The 14,847-nt window shown below is 40.4% G+C and overlaps 1 protein-coding gene across 2 annotated transcripts in view; it reads left to right on the forward strand.

Moving 5' to 3' along the window:
- Positions 1–14,025, forward strand: part of SYNPR (synaptoporin) — a 356,819-nt gene extending 342,794 nt beyond the window's left edge. For both annotated transcript variants that reach the window (XM_068253787.1, XM_068253788.1), the window contains one exon: positions 10,445–14,025. In XM_068253787.1, the coding sequence (XP_068109888.1) occupies positions 10,445–10,753 (309 nt within the window). In that variant the 3' untranslated portion in view covers positions 10,754–14,025. The remainder of the gene's footprint in view (positions 1–10,444) is intronic.
- Positions 14,026–14,847: the final 822 nt, after the last annotated feature.

The raw sequence follows: 14,847 nt of genomic DNA on the forward strand, positions 1-14,847 counted from the left end.
ATATTTTCAGTTGTTTCACACTTTTTGGTTATGTACTATACTTCCACATGTGTTAATTCATAGTTTGGAGGCCTTCAGTGTGAATCTACAATGTTCATAGTCATGAAAATAAAGAAAACTCTTTGAATGAGAAGGTGTGTCCAAACTTTTGGTCTGTACTGTATATATATATACTGTATATATATATATATATATATATATATATATATATATATATATATATATATATAGTGGGATGCGAAAGTTTGGGCAACCTTGTTAATCGTCATGATTTTCTTGTATAAATCGTTGGTTGTTATGATAAAAAATGTCAGTTAAATATTTCATATAGGAGACACACACAGTGATATTTGAGAAGGGAAATTAAGTTTATTCGATTTACAGAAAGTGTGCAATAATTGTTTAAACAAAATTAGGCAAGTGCATAAAAAGAAATGAGATCAATATTTAGTAGAGCCTCCTTTTGCAGAATTTACAGCCTCTAAACACTTCCTGTAGGTTCCAATGAGAGTCTGGATTCTGGTTGACGGTATTTTGGACCATTCCTCCTCTTTACAAAACATCTCTAGTTCATTTAGGTTTGATGACTTCTGAGCATGGACAGCTCTCTTTAACTCACACAACAGATTTTCAATTATATTCAGGTCTGGGGACTGAGATGACCATTCCAGAACATTGTACTTGTTCCTCTGCATGAATGCCTTTGTGGATTTTGAGCAGTGTTTAGGGTCGTTGTCTTGTTGAAAGATCCAGTCCCGGTGGAGCTTCAGCTTTGTCACTCATTCCTGGACATTGGTCTGCAGAATCTGCTGATACTGAGTGGAATCCATGCGTCCCTCAACTTTAACAAGATTCCCAGTCTCTGCACTGACCACACAGTCCGCCAGCACGATGGAACCACCACCATATTTTACTGTAGGTAGCTGGTGTTTTTCTTGGAATGCTGTGTTCTTTTTCCTCCATGTATAACGTCCCTTGTTATGCCCAAATAACTAAATTTTTGTTTCATCAGTTCACAGCACCTTATTCCAAAATGAAGCTGGCTTGTCCAAATGTGCTTTAGCATACCGCAATGGCTTTGTTTGTGCTGTGCGGGAGAAAAGCCTTCCTTTGCATCACTCTAGCATACAGCATCTCCTTGTGTAAAGTGTGCCGAATGGTTGACCAATGCACAGTGACTCCATCTGCAGCAAGATGATGTTGTAGGTCTTTGGTGCTGGTCTCACCATTCGTCACTTCCGTCTATCCAAGATTTTTCTTCGTCTGCCACTTCCAGCCTTAACTTGAACTGAGCTTGTGGTCTTCGATTTCCTCAATATGTTCCTAACTGTGGAAACAGACAGCTGAAATCTCTGGGGCAGCTTTCTGTATCCTTCCCCTAAACCATGATGGTGAACAATCATGTCTTCAGGTCATTTGAGAGTTGTTTTGAGACCCCCACGTTGCTACTCATTAGAGAAAATTAAAAGAGGAGTGAAACCTACAATCGACCCCCTTAAATACTCTTTCTCACAATTGGATTCACCTGTGTATGTAAGTCAGGGGTCACTGAACTTACCAGGCCAATTTGAGTTCCAGTAATTAGTTCTAAAGGTTTTGGAATCAATAAAATGACAACAGTGCCTAAATTTATGCACCTGCCTAATTTTATTTAAACAATTATTGTGCACTTTCTGTAAATCCAATAAACTTAATTTCACTTCTCAAATATCACTGTGTGTGCCTCCTATATGATATATATATATATATATATATATATATATATATATATATATATATATATATATATATATATATATATATATATATATATAATTATTTTTTTTAACAGATATAATATATTCTATAAATAAATTTCAATTGAATAAGCCTGTATTTTATAGAAATAAGATAAGATCCTGTATCCTCCAGCATGTCCCTCCACTCCATCTCTTCTAGATCAGGGACATCTGTCTGCCACTCTTGGAATGCTTTAGTTACTCTAGGGGTTGAAGTATCAATTAGAGTGGTATATATTGCAGAGAGTGGTGACTCCAACTGTTTCTGTAGCAACAGTGCTTCTAGCGGATCTGATTTTAGTGTAATGATATTAGGGAACTGAGAACTAGCTGCATGCCTGATTTGGATGTATCTGAAGAACATCTTGTTGGTTAGGGAGAATTCTTGTTTTAGGATATCAAAGGGGGACAGTTTTCCCTCTGTGACTATGTGTTTGAGCCACTTAATACCAAATCTCGACCATTGAATGGGAACAGGAATGTACTGAAAATGGGGCAGATGAGGATTACACCAAAGGGGGGTAAAGGGCGAGTAGATATCAGGTTGCATGTATTTTTTCCTGGCAGTGTCCCAAACTTTGTTTGTGAAGATCATAGGTATAGGCAACTCATCTATGGCTTTTGCACCCCTGAAAGGAAGAAGGGAGAGTCCCTCAAGTGAACCCACTATCGCAGCCTCTAACATAGAGGCTGTATTTCTATTATCCTGGGCAAACCACCATCGCACCATTACGAGTGCCGACGCCCAGAAGTACAATTTGAAATTTGGGAGAGCCATGCCTCCAAGGGAAGTGGGAAGTTGAAGGGTAGTAAGAGAAATTCGAGGCATTCCTCCAGCCCATAGAAAGTTCACTAGAAGTTTTTCAATTCGTTTAAAGTAGGAGTTAGAGATCCAAATAGGGGTTTGCCTAAATATATACGTAAAGCGTGATAGATACAACATTTTAACAAGATTAGATCTTCCCATGACTGTCAATGGTAGGCTAGCCCAGGTGTGGCAGTGTCTATCTAGTGCTTCAATGATTGGGTTGAGATTAACTTTAGGTAGTCTTTTAAAGGATATGTATACCAAGGTATTTAAATGTGGAGGCCCATTGCAGGGAGTGATTGCAGCAGTTTTTTGTGCGTTTGGATCTATCGGGAATAATGAGGATTTTCCCTAATTTATTTTTAGTCCAGAGTATTTGCCAAATGTATCTATGACTGCTAGAAGAGTCACTAATGAGCTATTAGTGTCTCCCAAGAAGAGGAGGAGGTCATCCTCGTATAGTGCTATTTTCTCAGTCAAATTACTAATTTGTAGCCCTTGAATATCACTTTCTGCCCGTATTATTATTGCCAGTGGCACGATGGCCAGTGCAAATAAAAAGGGGGAGAGTGGGCACCCTTGTCTAGTACCCCTCTGCAAATTAAATGTGTCTGACATCATCCCATTGGTAAGAATTCTCGCTCTGGGAGTGGCATATAGCAGCTGAACCCAGCGTAAAAAAACTTAGGTCCTATCCCAAAATGTTGTAGTAGCAACCACAGATAAGGCCACTCCACAGAGTCGAAAGCCTTTTCTGACTCCAATGAATCTATTACCCTATGACCAGAATTTTCATGTTTGACAGAGAGATTAACGTGTAAATGTCTAATATTAATGTCTGTTCCTCTTTCTGGCATAAAACCCATTTGGTCAGGGTGTATTAAGGTTTTTAGTAATGGTTCGAGTCGGTTGGCCAGAATTTTAGCCAATATCTTTGCATCCATATTAATTAACTCTCCTGGTGGTCTATTAAAAACCGCCAGGGGGCAGCGCAGACGTTTTTGTAATTTTTTTTTAAATCAAGGAGCGAGCCTAGGGCTCGCTACATGATAGCCGCTGTGCAGCGGCATCCCCCTACCCTCTTCGATCGCCTCCGGCGATCAGGAAATCCCGTTCAAAGAACGGGATTTCCTGGAGGGCTTCCCCTGTCGCCATGGCGACGGGGCGGGATGACGTCACAGCAAAAAAAAATTGTGCAAATCGGCCCAGCAAGGCCTGAGAAAACCTCCTGCGTGGCTTGCCCCAAACTACGTTCGGGGTTACCGCCAGGAAGGTTAAAGAAATAGGCCTTTAAGACGAGCACAGTAACGGATCTCTTCCTCCCTTGGGTATGACCACTATCAGTGCCTCTTGCATAGAATCAGGCAAGGATTGTATATTATCTTGAAAAAGTTCAAGCAAGTATGGGGTAAGTGTCTCAGAATATTGTTTATAGAATGCCGATGGTATTCCATCGAGACCTGGAGTTTTATTGGGTTTTAACGTGTCTATGGTGTTAGCTATCTCGTCCGCTGTAATTGGGAGTTCAAGAGATTTCTTTTGTTCTATAGAAAGTTTTGGCAGTGGAATAGCAGAAAGATAGTCTTCTAAGTCACTTAAAGGGGAATTGTACTTAGTGGAGTACAAAGATTTATAGTATTTAGCAAATTCCAAATGTATCTCTTCAGCAGTGAACACAGTGTTACCTGCCTCACAGACAATCGCAGGAATAGTCACCGTAGGGTTCTGTTCTCTAGTCAACCATGCCAGCATTTTCCCACACTTATCCCCATCCTCAAACACCCTCTGTTTCTGGTATAAATATATAGCCAGCTGCCATGCCGAGTATGAGGCTTGGTCTGGTTTTGTGAGGTATAAAATTTCAGTATCTTTAACCTTATGTTCTGCTTTTTGATACTCAAGGAGTCTAGCTTTCTTACATTGTTTAATTTGTACCATGTATTCCCCTCTCATAAAGGCTTTAAAGGTATCCCAGACCACTGATTGGTCTGCTGAATCTTTATTATTGGTCCAGAACTGGGCTATATTTGGGGGATTTTTTTCCTCTACTATTTGGTCATGTATCCAGTAACCAGACAGTCTCCACGGTCTAGGTGAGAAGTGATGCCTAAGATTTAAGGTAGTTAGAAGAGATGCGTGGTCAGAAAGTGCCCATGGTAGCCTTTGAATAGATTGTATGCATGGGAGAGTAGCGCTAGAAGCAAGGACCAAATCTATTCTCGACAAAGTTTTGTGTGAAGCCGAGTGGCACGTGTATCCAGGAAGATCTGAATGTTTCCATCTCCAAACATTAGTATACCCCATATTCTCTACCCATGTTTTAAATTCCCTAGGTTCTTTAGGATTAGGTTTTTGTCTGTCTTGCAGTTGTAAAGCCATATTGAAATCTCCTACTATGATAATTTTTGCAGGAGCCCATTCGGCTATAATAGGGGCTAGATTATCCAATATGGTTGTTGTTGCAGGAGCTGGTAAGTAAATGCCCACGATTAGAATATCCTGCATATAAATGAATGCATGCATGGCTACATATCTTCCCTGTGAGTCAAGCTTTAGATGCAGAAGCTGGAATGGGAGCGTTCTGCGTATCAGGATACTTACTCCTGTTGAGTATGAGGAATAAGTGGCATGATAACCACTTCCTATCCAAGGTTTTTTAATAGCAAGTACTCGACTGCCAGTGAGATGCGTCTCCTGCAACACACAAACATCAGGCTGGTGTTGTTTGAGATAATTAAAAACCAGGAATTGTTTAAATTTGCCGTTCAGCCCTCGCACATTCCATGAAAGAACTTTAGTCATCATTCATTGTCATTTCTATTGTAAGTTATATGATATATTTAACTGACATTTTTTTATCGTAACAACCAACGATTTATACAGGAAAATCATAACGATTAACAAGGTTGCCCAAACTTTCGCATCCCACTGTGTGTGTGTGTGTGTGTGTGTGTGTGTGTGTATATTTATATATATATATATATATATATATATATATATATATATACATACATACATATATATATATATACAGTGCTGCCCATAATTATTCTTACACCTGGCAAATTTTTAAGTTACTTTTATTCAACCAACAAGTTATTTTTTGATGTGAAATGACATAGGTGTGTTTCCCAAAAGATAATAAGATGATGAACAAGAGACATTGTTATGGGGAAAAAACATTTCTCAGCTATTATTTACATTTAAGCAAAAGTGTCCAGTCCAAAATTATTCATACCCTTCACAAACTGTCACAGTCTGTGGGAAAATCCAAAGTTCTATATCATTCCAAATAGTCCAAGCTGTTCTAAAGCATCCTAATTACCCTGGTTAATTGGGATCAGCTGTTTTAATCAACTCAACAGGTAAAAAACAGCAGCTCTCTGCAGTTTGTTTGTGGACAGTGATGGCTAAGACAAAGCTCAGTGAAGACCTGCGACTGGACGTTGTGGCTGCTCACAAGTCAGAAAATGGCTACAAGGCCAGTGGCGTAGCTAAGGAGCTGTGGGCCCCGATGCAAGTTTTACAATGGGGGCCCCCCCAAGCACTCTATACATAACAATTAATATGGCGCACCAAAACCTACCAATGGCAACTACAGTGTCAGAAGTGCAAGAAGGGGATGGGGAATAGTTTGTTAATGATTACCACTATTCAAAGTATCTATAGAAGTGATTATTATGAGTACAGGAGCAATAGAGAGCTAATACTGCAGTTAAGGGAGAGCCCTTTCGGGGCCCCTCTGGCCCAAGGGCCCTGATGCGGTCGCTACCTCTGCACCCCCTATTGCTACGCCCCTGTACAAGGCCATTTCTAAAGGTTTTCAAGTTCCAGTGGAAAATCTCAGAGGATGTGGTCGGAAGCCAAAAGTGACACCTGTACTGGCCAAAAGGATAGTGAGAAAGGCCATCCTGGTGGATCTGGGCTCTGCTGGTGACAATGTCTCAAGGCAGACAATCCTACGGACAGTGCACACTGCTGGGCTCCACAAATGCAGAACAGGGAGGACGCCACTTCTCCAGATAAGACACACAAAAGTTTGCTTGGCCTTTGCAAATGCTCATCTGGACAAAGAAGAAGACTTCTGGTCTTCTGTGTTATGGTCAGATAAAAAAAATTGAATTGTTTGTTGACAATGATGTTTTTCCTTCATTTGGCATAAAAAGGAGAAGCCTTCAACCAAAAGAACACCATCCCCACTGTCAAACATGGTGGTGGGAACCTAATGCTTTGGGGGTGTCTTTAAGCCATTGGACCAGGGAACCTAATCACAGTAAACGGCACCATAAAAAAAGAGCAGTACATGAGGATTCTCAACGACAACATCAGACAGTCTGCAGAGAAACTTGGCCTTGAGCACCAGTGGAAATTTCAGCATGACAATGTCCCAAACACACACACAGCAAAAGTGGTGAAGAAATGGTTAGCAGACAACAACATTAACCTTTTAGAGTGGCCCAGCCATAGTCCTGACTTGAATCCAATTGAGAATCCATGGAGGGAGCTAAAGATCAGGGTGATGGCAAGAAGACCCTCTAAGCTGAAAGATTTGGAGTTCATTTCTAAGGATGAATAGGCAAAAATACCTGTGGAGACATGCAAAAAGCTAGTCTGTAATTATAGGAAGCGCTTGACTGCTTTAGTAGCCAAAAAAGGCTTTTCTGTTGATTGTTGATAAGGGTATGAATAATTTTGGACTAGACACGTTTTGCTCAAATCACGGGCGTAACAATAGACCCTGCAAGGGATGCCTCCGCAGGGGGGCCCAGACGCCACAGGGGGCCCGTGGGGGGAAAAGTTTGAGAGACTGACAGCTAAGGGCATAGAGAAAAAAACGTATTCTGCTCTCACAGCATTGTTATATTGACTGCATGTGTCCACCACACAGATAAGGACTCATACACACTTTGGAATTTGTACACTGTCCCTGCTCCCTAGGGTTCGTAAAAAACATCTGTCTCTCAGTTCTTTCAAAATGTGACTCCTTTGTTTGTAGACTTTCCCTTTCAGCAGAAAGATTCCTAGATCCTTATCACAGGGGCTAATGACTTTATGGCCTCTGAATACTTTTACAACACAATGGAGTGGAGATTGATGTCTGACTGTCACCGCCTCATTGAGAGCTTGTTGTCTCATAAGATCCCGTAATAACAGTATCAATCAGTGACATTCTGAATGTTTTGCCAAAGTTACATTGATACTATATCTTATGTTCAGCATGTCATTGTTGTTCCTCCATATAGCATGTGCTCTCATGTAGTCAAATAATAAGGCTGTGTGTGTATGTACAGTGGTGTGAAAAACTATTTGCCCCCTTCCTGATTTCTTATTCTTTTGCATGTTTGTCACACTTAAATGTTTCTGCTCATCAAAAACCATTAACTATTAGTCAAAGATAACATAATTGAACACAAAATGCAGTTTTAAATGATGGTTTTTATTATTAAGTGAGAAAAAAAACTCCAAATCTACATGGCCCTGTGTGAAAAAGTGATTGCCCCCCTTGTTAACAAAAATCACTTAACTGTGGTTTATCACACCTGAGTTCAATTTCTGTAGTCACCCCCAGGCCTGATTACTGCCACACCGGTTTCAATCAAGAAATCACTTAAATAGGAGCTATCTGACACAGAGAAGTAGACCAAAAGCACCTCAAAAGCTAGACATCATGCCAAGATCCCAAGAAATTCAGGAACAAATGAGAACAAAAGTACTGTAATTGAGATCTATCAGTCTGATAAAGGTTATAAAGCCATTTCTAAAGCTTTGGGACTCCAGCAAACCACAGTTAGAGCCATTATCCACAAATGGCAAAAACATGGAACAGTGATGAACCTTCCCAGGAGTGGCCGGACGACCAATATTACCCCAAGAGCGCAGAGAAAACTCATCCGAGAGGCCACAAAAGACTCCAGGACAACATCTAAAGAACTGCAGGCCTCACTTGCCTCAATTAAGGTCAGTGTTCACGACTCCACCGCAAGAAAGAGACTGGGCAAAAACGGCCTGCATTGTAGATATCCAAGGCGCAAACCACTTTTAAACAAAAAGAACATTAAGGCTCGTCTCAATTTTGCTAAAAAACATCTCATTGATTGCCAAGACTTTTAGGGAAATACCTTGTGGACCACGAGACAAAAGTTTAACTTTTTGGAAGGTGCGTGTCCCGTTACATCTAGCGTAGCAGTAACACAGCATTTCAGCAAAAGAACATCATACCAACAGTAAAATATGGTGGTGGTAGTGTGATGGTCTGGGGTTGTTTTGCTGCTTCAGGACCTGGAAGGCTTGTTGTGATAGATGGAACTATGAATTCTACTGTCTACCAAAAAATCCTGAAGCAGAATGTCCGGCCATCTGTTCGTCAACTCAAGCTGAAGCGATCTTGGTTGCTGCAGCAGGACAATGACCCAAAACACACCAGCAAATCCACCTCTGAATGGCTGAAGAAAAACAAAATGAAGACTTTGGAGTGGCCTAGTCAAAATCCTGACCTGAATCCTATTGAGATGTTGTGGCATGACCGTAAAAAGGTGGTTCATGCTAGAAAACCCTCAAATAAAGCTGAATTACAACAATTCTGCAAAGATGAGTGGGCCAAAATTCATCCAGAACGCTGTAAAAGACTCGTTGCAAGTTATCGCAAACGCTTGATTGCAGTTATTGCTGCTAAGGGTGGCCCAACCAGTTATTAGGTTCAGGGGGCAATTTCTTTTTCACACAGGGCCATGTAGGTTTTGAGCTTTTTTCTCACAAAATAATAAAAACCATCATTTAAAACTGCATTTTATGTTCAATTATGTTATCTGTGACTAATAGTTAATGGTTTTTGATGAGCAAAAACATTTAAGTGTGACAAACATGCAAAAGAATAAGAAATCAGGAAGGGGGCAAATAGTTTTTCACACCACTGTATGTACTGGGAACAGGGAGGGACTTGTCGGCTGCAAGGGGCTGGAGGAAGCCCTGGGTAAGTAGATCTAGGGGTAGCATAGATTGCCTGACGTTTCCTTTAAAGGAGAACTGAAGAGAGAGGTATATGGAGACTGTCATGTTTATTTCATTTTAAGCAATACCAGTTGCCTGGCTGCCGTGCTGGTCTATTTCTCTGCAGTAGTATCTGAATAACACCAGAAACAATCATGCAGCTAGTCTTGTCAGATCTGACTTTAAAGTCTGAAACACCTGATCTGCTGTATGCTTGTTCAGGGGCTATGGCTAATAGTATTAGAGGCAGAGGATCAGCAGGGCTGCCAGGCAACTGGTATTGCTTAAAAGAAAATAAACATGGCAGCCTCCATATGCCTCTCTCTTCAGTTCTAAGGTGGGGGGGTCATCCAGGGTTTCGCGGGGGGGGGGGGGGGGGGCATCCAATGTTTCGCAGGGGGGCCCAGTGATGTCTAGTTACGCCCCTGGCTCAAATGTAAATAAAAGTTGGGAATTTTTTTTCTCACAATAATGCCTCTTGTACATCGTCTTCTTTTGGGAGACACCTATGTAATTTACAGTCAAAAAATTACTTGCTGATTGAATAATAAGTAATTTTAAATCAAAATTTGCCAGAGGTGTGAATAATTATGGACAGCACTCTGTATTTATATGCAAAAACTCACATTTTAACTCTCTACTGTAGGTGTGATGACTTTTTGCCACTTTGCAAGAAAACCATACATGTCATATCTCATGGCAGGGGGCACCAGACTTATGTCTGGACTTGGCTTGATATCACCTGCTGTAAGAAAATTCTAACACAATTTCATAAAATGTGGGATGTTTGTAGAGAGACCAACAAAGTATAATGTGTTCTAAAAAAATGATATACTGAATTAAATAAATGTTTGTTTGTTTTTTATTTTAGGTGTTTGGCTTCCTGAATTTTATTCTATGGGCTGGAAATATTTGGTTTGTGTTCAAGGAGACAGGCTGGCATGCTTCTGGGAGCAGATATCCTCAGGAACCAGTTGAAAAACAGACTGGTAGCCAATCTTTGAACCAAGGTGGATACAATCAAGATCCATATGGACCAACTCCACCATATAACCAACCACAAGGAGGTTTCGGACAGCAGCCTAGCTTCGGACAACCCGGAGCACTGGGACAACAAAACTATAACCAGGCTCGGTATAATCAAACTGGTCCTCCTACATCTTTTGCCAATCAGATATAACATGTTCTTGAGCACAGACATCTTGGCATTGGCAAAGTCTACTTTAAGAAAGAGAGAGAGATAAAGGGTTTATGAAATTCAGTTCAGTTTCTTCGAAACCTGACACAATGCAGATGCTGGATCATGGTATTCTAGTATGTTTAATAAGCAGTGGAGATCTGCAATGTATAAATTACCAGTACTTTGTGTGTTACCTAGACACTTGAACATGTGACAAAAATGCTAATTTTACTGTGCTAATAATAGTATTGTTTCCCTTGAGTCCCGCATGCTTCATTAATCTCAGTTGTGTGTCTGATGTCCCAATTTCGTTTTTTGGCATGATCCCTTATGGTAATGGTATGGTTGGACACTATTCCTGTTGCTTCACATGATAACTTTTTTGCAGTTACATGAAGTAGATACTGTACTGTAACTCTATATACTGTAGCATTGTGCAGCGTTGAACTGTTCGTTGTAGTTTTGGGCATTTTGATAGGCAAAACTCAAATGTTCTTCTCCCAGCATATACGGGAAATGGTGTTTATGAAATTTCTTACCTTGGGATATTTGAATGGATTTCCAGACTCCAATGCTTGTCAGCCATCATCAGCCTTGTGCATGTGAACCCAATATCACATCTTAGCACAGTAGTCAGGTGTTTTTTTTACTTTCTTGATAGTATGTTAGGACTACCTGTGAAGTTTTTGTACTTTTCTGATACTTTCAGAAGTGTCTGCATCAACCAACATATTGTATGATAAACTGTGACTTCCATTGTATGTGTGAATTGAGGACCAAGTTACTGTGGTATATGTTTACAGTCTATGGTATAGCTACTCTCCAGGGAATATAAATAGATATAAATATATGTATAGTTTGATAGTATTATGATAGCTATGTATTAAACTGAGGCACAATTAAAAGTGCATAAGCCACCTACAGAGAAGAGGAAGCAGATGAAATTGAGAACCAATGCTCATGACTTACTGTGAAGCCTGTTAAGTAGGCCTAGGAGGCTAGAGCCATATCATTATATCATTAGGCTTTAGGAGTCAGTGACTGGCTTCAGATACCGTCAATGTTATCATTGACTCCTGTACCCCTTATGTGTTAGACCACAATTTTAGACTGATGCAGTTAAACCATGCAACTTTACTGAAATCAAGACTTCCCCTCAACTTTCTAGCATTCTATTTATTAAGTAATTAACTGTTAGAATTGTCAAACTCCACAGGAATGTTTCGCTGGTTTATAGCCTATAGTCGCACGTTCCCTTTTCTGAGGACTACAAAGGGTGACCTTTAGAACTAGGCAGCACACCGGCATTTGCTTCTGGAACTACTGAAGGTGGTATTTGGAAGAAGACAGCAAGCTGGCATTTGCTTCTGACAGACACATTATTGGAGTAGTTCAAAAAATAAGGGTTCTAGTAGCCATAGGTATTTTTTTAAATCGGATAGCAAGCTGTAGATGAAGAATGGCAGAATTTAAATTGGAATCATAGGCCCACCAGGATGTGTCCTTGGGTTAGTTTAAATATTGAATTTCCGTGTAAGTACTAAAATGGGCCATGCAGGGCCTACATTTGGCTTGAGACAATCACGCTGTGTAGGGTTTATCTCCTGAGCAGTAACAAGTATAAAGAAACCTGGTGAGATCTTTTTATCATGTGTTCCATTGCATTGAAAACCCATGCTGCATCATTTGTTGCCTTTTCTCCAAAGAGAGAAATTTAGTATGCTGGGACATGGAAAAAAATAGTTGGAGCAGATCCAGCCTTCTCTATGAGTAGATGTATCCACTCTCAGCTCTTCTGCCATAGTACAGAACACATCCCTTTATCAGATTCATCCATCCAGAATCCAAGCCAAGGCTGTGTCAATGAAAGCAGAGTTTTAGTTTAATGTTCCAGTAGATTATATTTATTATGAAAATTCTAAGTGTTCCTCCACCTTCCAATCCATTAGAGAGTGAGAAGATCATGTCTGTATGATAACCACACTTCAAAGCCTGATACTTATGGCCAGCCAATGCTTGAGTATACAAAGAGCCCTGCATTGAGGGCTACCTTGCCTAGGGAACAATGTCCCTTCTATTCCATCATTGAGATGGATTAGAAGGGAAATTGTGCCCTAGGCAATCAGCAGCTTTGCCTTATCCTGGTGGTCCTTTTGGCAATTGAGGAGGGAGACAGAACAGAGGAAGTGACAGTTGGGCCTCCTGACAACCACTAGGCCCCAGGCACCTGCCTAGGTTGCCTCGTGGATGGTCCGGTTCCTGATTTTCAGGGATTCGGCTGACTGTTTTTAATAAAAGGAGGTGAACGTTTTTATTTTTTAAAACCCAGCGTTTTGTAAAGTTTGAATGGACCATGTACAATAATCCTCTGCCTAGCTCAGCCATCACTGATGTCAGTGTCCCTACCATCTCACTTCCTGCCTCATCAGTTAAGCTGTAAAGTAGCCTGACAGAAAACATGAGGCTCCACTATGAATTAAAAACAGAACAAGAAAAGAGAACAACATTTTGATTTATGTTGTGCAAAATGTAATGCTTGAGAAAACCAAAAGAGAATTAAAGGCATGGCAGCCTTTCTTCCCATTTCCCCATTCCTCATAAGTAGTAAAAAGCCCCTTGTTGACTCCTTAGTTGGTAGTGAATAAAAAGGCCACATTCTCACCTTATGACTGATCAAATAGCTGCCTCCATCGTAAAGAGCCAGTAAAATCTGATTCCTACTTTATCTCCAAACCGTGCTCTTTATAATCAGCACTTGTATTTTTTACTGTAAGCAAAAACAGTATACAATATTGGTTCTTCTGACTCTAAGAACTGCATATTTTTGTGTCTAAATGAAAAAAATAAATATATATATATATTGTTGTGCTCATAAATTATGTGGGACATTTTTGAAGGTTTAAACAGGGACTGGCAACTATCGCAAGCAATACGGTTTTTGATCTGGTCTAATAGCAATGGACTGCCATTTACTGGCGATTTCTTGGGATTTTAACTTTTTAGATAATCATAATAATATTCATCATGGGTTTATAAGAGGGAAATGAAACTTCGAGTTCTTACTACTAACCAAGGGCATCTTAGTTAATGTGATTGACTACGTAGTCCGTTGATCTCTTATACATTTGCTGTACTCTTGGTTGAATACAAGCACAAATGATGTAGTTACTATGAAATACATATTATGTAAACAATGTATTGATCTAAGTGAACAATCTATATTGTATTTGCATTTTGATCCAAATAAAGGTGTTGCCTACAATGCACATAAATGATTTATTTGCTGGGTTTATTAAAATCAAGTATTATTTATTTTTCTCTCTGTCCTTTTAATTGTACACTAATTTTACACTATGTGCAATTTTGTTTAATTTATAAAATTATTTTGTCATGTATATCTGTAAATACTTTATGCACTGCTTTGAGCAGAGCTTATGGTTTAGTTCTCAGAGACTTGGAATGTTCACATGAAGCAACAGTTTCTGCAGTCCTTGGAGAGTGTAGGCCCTTACTTTGTGCAGCGCCACAGAATATGTTGGTGCTTTATAGATCAATAATACAAGTTTTGTTGATCTGAAGGTAAAATCTTGGGAAAGCTGAAATAGCTAGTGAAAGTGGCATAAATCTCAGCACTTTTACTTTCCTCTAAAAGATTATTTACTAGCACAATCCATTTTATCCTGTGAGAAAACGCGGAAAAGCCGCCGCGAGTACTCAGAGTAAGGCGGCTAATTCCGCGTCCAACATGGTATCCACTAGCCTGACGGAGCGCGGAGAAACCGCCGCATGCCCAGTGAACAAGGCGGCGGATTCTGCACCCGACGTGGCGGTTTGCACGCATGGGCCTACCACTAGCAGTATGGCTGAACGCGGGGAAACCGCCGCTTGCTCTGACAGCAGTGCGGCTGGCCCCGTGTTCAAACCAGCAGATACATTACAACACATGTCTGGTGTGGCTGGGACTGATAGTCCACCCAGGTTCAGAAGGAAGCGCGCGCGGGCGCGTTGAGAGGCAGAGCCTTTATGACAGTCAGAAGGGTGTCAGTTGATCCAGCCGATCAGCTGACAATTCTTTCAGGTTTCATTGGTCCAGC

This window comes from Hyperolius riggenbachi, chromosome 9 (assembly GCF_040937935.1).
Source record: "Hyperolius riggenbachi isolate aHypRig1 chromosome 9, aHypRig1.pri, whole genome shotgun sequence".
NCBI lineage: Eukaryota > Metazoa > Chordata > Amphibia > Anura > Hyperoliidae > Hyperolius > Hyperolius riggenbachi.